This window comes from Camelus bactrianus, chromosome X, assembly GCF_048773025.1.
Source record: "Camelus bactrianus isolate YW-2024 breed Bactrian camel chromosome X, ASM4877302v1, whole genome shotgun sequence".
Lineage (NCBI taxonomy): Eukaryota > Metazoa > Chordata > Mammalia > Artiodactyla > Camelidae > Camelus > Camelus bactrianus.
The window spans coordinates 99916950-99922949 of NC_133575.1; the positions used below are offsets into that span (position 1 = coordinate 99916950).

General features: G+C 53.9%; 1 protein-coding gene across 2 annotated transcripts in view; it reads left to right on the forward strand.

Moving 5' to 3' along the window:
* The window catches only part of XPNPEP2 (X-prolyl aminopeptidase 2), a 28807-nt gene extending 23854 nt beyond the window's left edge, over positions 1–4953 (forward strand). Inside the window, exons 20-22 of one of the 2 annotated variants that reach the window (XR_012504542.1) lie at positions 576–665; positions 1248–3395; positions 4388–4469. Coding sequence is in view for 1 of the 2 variants with exons in the window: in XM_045505490.2 (XP_045361446.2) it covers positions 576–665; positions 1248–1442 (285 nt within the window). In the remaining variant the exon portion in view is untranslated. Of the gene's footprint in view, positions 1–575; positions 666–1247 lie in introns of both variants that reach the window. The other variant, XM_045505490.2, reaches the window with a different exon arrangement.
* Positions 4954–6000: the final 1047 nt, after the last annotated feature.

The following is a 6000-nucleotide window of genomic DNA, read 5'->3' on the forward strand; positions in this document are numbered from 1 at the left end:
TTCTGTTGGGTATCTTTTTGTAGTTCAGACTTTCTAAGCACAAACTTGCAAGAGCTCTCTGGGAGATGGGAATTGGGGGCTATTTTTTCCTTCTTTATACTCAGCTCCATAGATACATCAACGGATAGATACACAGCTAGAGATGTGGATAGATAGACAGAGATAGAGATAGGTAGATAGAGATGGAAATTAGATAGAAAGATATAAAAACCTAATACCTTAAAATTAATTAAATGTAAGTTCCCAGTCCTGCTCTAAAGAGTCTCACTCCAGTGGCCTGGGGGACAGACCCCGGAATCTACACATTTAACAAGCTTCCTAGGTGATGTGGATGCACACACTTTGAGAAATGCAAGCCTTAAACTTCAGAAATCAAGAGGGAAGCACCAAAGGCGGGTGGCTAAATGGTAGACTGGGGATGGGGGGTGGCTGAGGGCAGTGCGTGGGGCTCAGGCTTGACAAAGGCCAGTTCCCTGTGCCCAGGGCTTCTGGGTGGAGGGTTCCCTCCCTCTCTTCAGCCTAGCTCCTCCCCCTTGCTCACTCCCTGCTTTCCTGCCTTACCTGTGGCCCCCCAGTACCCAGGGACCTACCTGACCTTTGAAGTGGTGTCCTTGGTGCCCTATGACCGGAACCTCATCGATGTCAGCCTGCTGTCCCCCGAGCAGGTGAGCCACTGAGTGCCTTCTCCCTGGCCCAGGGCCTCTCTCGCCTCTTCTCCCCCTACCCCAAGGCCTTGACCCTTCCCCTCCCTCGGAAGGGTCCACACCAGTGACACCTATAGGCACACACTGGGGCGTCCCTCCCCTCCTCACCTGACCCCAGAGCTTCTAGAACTCTCCGGTCAGACCAGCCTGTCGAACCCCAGGTAGTGAACTCCTGGGGCATCTGAGACTTGGCCTCTGGACTGTCACCTCATGTCCTGAAACTAAAAGCAGTCCCTTCCTCTCTCTGGGCCTCAGTCCATTCTTCTGTGAAATGGGGATAATAATGCCTGCCCTACTCACTCTCATTCCTGGGCCTGAAATCCACTCCCACGCCCCACCCACCCCATGCACATCACTGCGACGTTAAACGGCCACCGTGGAGAAGTGCCTCTGAAGACCCCAGAGAATGCCTGTGGCCTGATGACAGCTGGGGACCTATGGGGACCAGTGGGGACCTGGGGCCTGGGGGCACTGGTTGGCACCAGGTCCTCACCTCTTGGCAGCTCGGCCTGGGGAGGCCCTCACCTCTCCCACCCTTTGCAGCTCCAGTACCTGAACCGCTACTACCAGACCATCCGCGAGAAGGTGGGCCCAGAGCTGCAGCGGCGCCAGCTGTCAGAGGAACTCTCCTGGCTGCAGCGACACACAGAGCCCCTGTCCGCCAGGGCTGCACCCGCCGCCTCCTGGGCCCCTCTGATGACAGTCTCCACTCTCGCCATCCTTGGCTGGAGTGTCTAGCGCCTCGAGACTACCCTCCTGACCCTCTGGCGCAGCTCCCCTCACCCCATACCACCCCCGCCTCAAGAGCCCCTGCTGATCCATTGCCTGGAAACCACTGCCCTCAGCCTCCTCCTCCAGGACCAAGCCCCTGGGGTGTGGGGCTTCTTGGTCCCAGGCAGGACCCTGCTCTGGGCTTAGACATTTCACCCTCAGCTCCCAACTCCCAGCCCCGGGACAGGAGAGCCAGCTAGTCCCTTTCCTCCTGTGAGCCCAGTAGATCGAACCTATGAGCTGGCAGAGCATGTTGCTCCCCTCACCTAAAAAAAGACCAATGCAGGGCAGTGCCCTCCCCGCCAGGGGCTCCATGCCCTGAGAGAGCCCCAAGCTACCACCACCTGCTGGATATAGCCAGACCCACGCCGGCTCCTGACTTACTGGTCTTCCTGCACCCTGGAGGCCGCCTCTGGCCACCCCCACTTGTCCTTGGCCCTACAGTGGCCTCTGGGCTGCAGCCCACAGGCTGAAGGAACAAGGGCTGCCTCCAGGCTCCCTGCTGTGCCTATAGAGGGAGAGGAAGGGCGGGTGGCTGAGTCCTCTGGCTGTGTTACCGCCACCCCAGGGTCAGGGAGATCAGCCAGGGAAGGGGCATGTACACCAGCCCCAGGGACATCCACATGTGAGCCCATCGCTCCTAAACCTTGGGGGGCTCCATGCCAATTGACAGCACAGGGAGCTAAGCCATAGGAATTTGGCCACGGGATAGGGAACCACTCTGGAATATGGCCCTAACCAAAATTGGGAACAGACTGATAGCTGTGTCCAATCACTATCCCAGACTTCCTGGCACGTGGGTACCTTTGAACTTTCCACAGTGAGCCACAGTGACAATGCTGTTGACTCCTCCAGCATCCTTGGATGACCTTTAACCTGTGTGGGCAGAATCTGGTTTCCCCATTTTACAGATAGAAGAACTGAACTCCAGAAGGAGTGGAACCTGTCCAAGGACACACTGTTTGGTTAGGACATGGTAGGGCCAGAATGGGTCAGCAGTCCAGCTCTTTTACCTTTGGCACCATGCAGAATCCCTTAGCCTACCTCTCAGCCCCTTCCAAGTTCACTGAGCCAGCTGCCGGGGGCAGGGGGAGGGTGGGGTAGAGTTTTCTCTGGCTAGCCCAGCGGTTAGCCACCTGGGCTCACATCCTGCTAAATGCTTGAAACAGCCTGGCAACAAAGCCTGGCAACAAAGCCTTCCTCTGGGTTTTGCATCGTCTGCTGTGCTGCCGGGGACTGCTGTTACCTGTGGCTTTTGTGGTGGGGGAGAAAGGGGAGGGGTGAGGTGGGGGTGGGGATGTGAGGCTCCCAGAAGCTCAGTTGGGGAGCACACGTGCTTGAGAATGTGCATGTGAGCATGCGTGCGTGTACGTGTATTCGTGTGCATGCCACGCCCAGCTAACCACCTCCTGTGCTAAAGGTCGTGTAGCCTTGTGGACGGTACAGAAGGGAGCCCCTTGCTGGGGGCTTGTCAAAAGTGGTCCCAGAAAGCACCAGAGGAGCACAGTCGGGGCAGGAGAGAACCAAGTCTCTGGGGCAGAGTACTGGGCAAAGACATCAGGCAGAGGAGTCCCCTAGGCGGTGACAGGTGAGGGTGACCTGTGACAGTTATCACTGCTGATGCTTGCACCCAAAGGCCCCAGTTCTGAGCCATGATGAGAGCCTGTAGCACCCCAACAGTGGGCCTCCCTTTGCTGAGTCATTTGCTCCCTCACAAGCTCACCCCATAAAGACAGCCACTAATAATATAATTAGTCATCATTGCCACCGTCGTCATCATCATCATCATAGTCACCATTCAGTGAGTGTTTAGTATGTACTAGGTACTGTGCTTTACATGCATTCTCTTAAAAATTTTTAATTTTATTGCAGTAAGAACATTGAACATGAGATCTACCCTCCTAAAATTTTAAGTGGACAGTAAGTACATTGTTGCATTTTCCCATTTCATCCCCACAACATCTGAGAAGATACTTCTATTGTTCCCGTTTTACAAGTCAGGAATGAAGCGAGGCTCATAGAGATTAACCAGCTTGCTCAAGGTCACTCGTCAAGGAAAGGAAAAAAAGCAGGGTTCATACCAGGCAAATGACTTCAGGATCCACTCTCTCAAAAAAGGGCAGGGGGTCTGGTTCTCGCCATTTTACAGATGAGAAAACAGGCTGAACCAGGATCACAGGGCTGACTTAGACAGCTGTGTTCTCCACACCAGCCTGCTTCCCCAGGGCCTGGCTGCCCAGGCCTTTACCTTTGACCCCTGACACTTGCTCCTGGGGTTCCCTAGGCAGCAGGAGAGCCTGGGTACCTGGCCAAGACCCACTCGCCAGTCTCAGCGCAGGGCAGCTCAAACGCCCCCACATTTTTCCTTTTAGTGCAAGACCCAGGGCTGCACCTCCTCTCCTCCCCACAATTTAACTGCCTCTTCCAATCCACCATTTTGGGACTGAGAACCCTGGCTCCAGAATCAGGGCTGCAAAGGGGGCCGCAGCCACCCCAGCACCTCCCTTCCTGGGCCTCAGAATACACTAAGCATCCTGCTTGAAGGGCTTCCCCACCCCCACCCTAACCCCCACCCCAACCCCCACCCCCATCAGGCAGGGAAGTGTTCAGGGCACACACAGCAGGGCTACTAACGCATGCAGAGCACTTGAGGCACCATTAGGAATCCAAGATACATAAATGCCCCCTTGGGCTCTGGTCCTTTGTTTTTATGCTGGAGAAGAGCACTTACTAAACCCCTCCTTGCCTGCTGATTGCCACTGTGGAGCAGGCCAACTTCCCTTTCCTAGGAGTTAGGATTCTAGAGTTCTAATCCCAGCTGTGGCAGCTGTGTGGCCTTGGTCACGTCACCACCCCCGCTCTGGTCTTCTGTTATCCCTTCTGCAAACTACCTGTACCATCTTCCTCATGAGGTTCTGGTGAGAGGCCCGGATGTGTCAGCGCTCTGTAAGCCAGGAAGCCACACAGACAAGAGATAAAAATGCTGCTATCTACCGAGCGTGAGTTCAACTCTTGCCTCACCATTGGAGGGAGGTAAGGAAAAGGTTTGGGACACAATTTTACATATAAATTGTAAAAACTAGATGGGCTTTTGAGCAGGAATCTAATTTGTATTTTCCCAGCTCTGCTCCCCGGAGCCTGAGATTCCAAAGAAATGCCACAAGGCAAAGCAGAGCCCTAGTACACCTGAAACTGACACAACACTGTCAATCAACTAGTCTTCAATTTGAAAAAAAAAAAGCAGGCAGATGGGCTTCCTGTAAAATTGTATCGGAAGTAATTGCAGGGCCACCTTCTTGGTGATTGACCTGTGCCATTGCGCAAGGCCTCGTGCTTAAAAGGGCCCACTCTTTATGTAATGTTCTGATGTCACTGTCCTGGAATCCTTAAGAATTTTTTTAACAAGGGGCCCCACAAATTCCGTAGCAAGTCCTGCTTAGGAGCCCAATGACCAAATAAACAAAGAGCAGGTTCGATACCTTCCGTGTCCAGATGGGGAAACTACAACAGCAGCCCAGAAAAAGGAAGGGAACTGCCCAAGGTCACGCTGCCCTTTGGGGCCACAGTTGGGATGAGGTCCCCAGCATCCTGACTCAGCTCTGGGCTGGCTCCTCTCACTGGCTCTCAGTGTGCCTCTGTCATTCCCTTACTGCTGCTAACGAGCAAGCTGAGGCCCGAGGAGACCTGTTTGAGGTCACACAGCTGTGACAACAGTGGTGATGATGGGACTGAGCTACATTTTTTTACACTTTAAATCCTCTTTGGAATAGAAAAGAGCCTGCTTAGATGACACATGCACACACACACAAAGAGTCTAAATGGTTCATTTTCAAAATTACAACTAAGTCAGTCCTCTCTCATTTGCCCGCCAGCTGCTCCAGCTGTTCGTGGGCTGGGGCCACAGAAGGGGCGGGGCTGGCTACTCTTCAGCCAGCTAAACCACGTCAGCAGTGAATTTTACCAACTCGCTGGGCACTTCCTCAAATCAGTGGCTGGGCACTCTTGGCGCAAAAAAAAAAAAAAGAAAAAAGAAATATGAAAGATTCAATAGCTACAGTTTCCTCTCTGTCCATCTCTGTCCTCCAGGGTTCTCTCAGCTGGAAGTGGGAGGCGCTCCCCAGCCCCGCCCAGCCAACCCTTGCCCTGAGGCTGGCCCATCTCCTCACTTCCTTGTTTCTTTATGAAACAGGAACTGAGCAAGCAGCTCAAATGAGGTAGGATGGGTGGTTGAGAAAGCCCCAATGGTCCACAGCAAGGCCATGAAACTGAAAAGCTAATTTCCCTCCCAGTGGTCCTGAGTAGTCCTAGGCACCCTTACTTGTCACACCTCCTGTGTTCCAGAATAGCTTGGACTGAGGGACCCAGCCCTTGACAAGGTGGAGACACAGGATATGGGCCCTAGGGTCATGTAGCAGGGATTCAATTGGGGCCCAGATGAGATGTAGAAGCAGGTGCCAAGGCAAGAGGAGAAACTCCAGATGGAGCCTGGAGTGAAATGACGTGGGGTCACCCACCAGGTACCAAA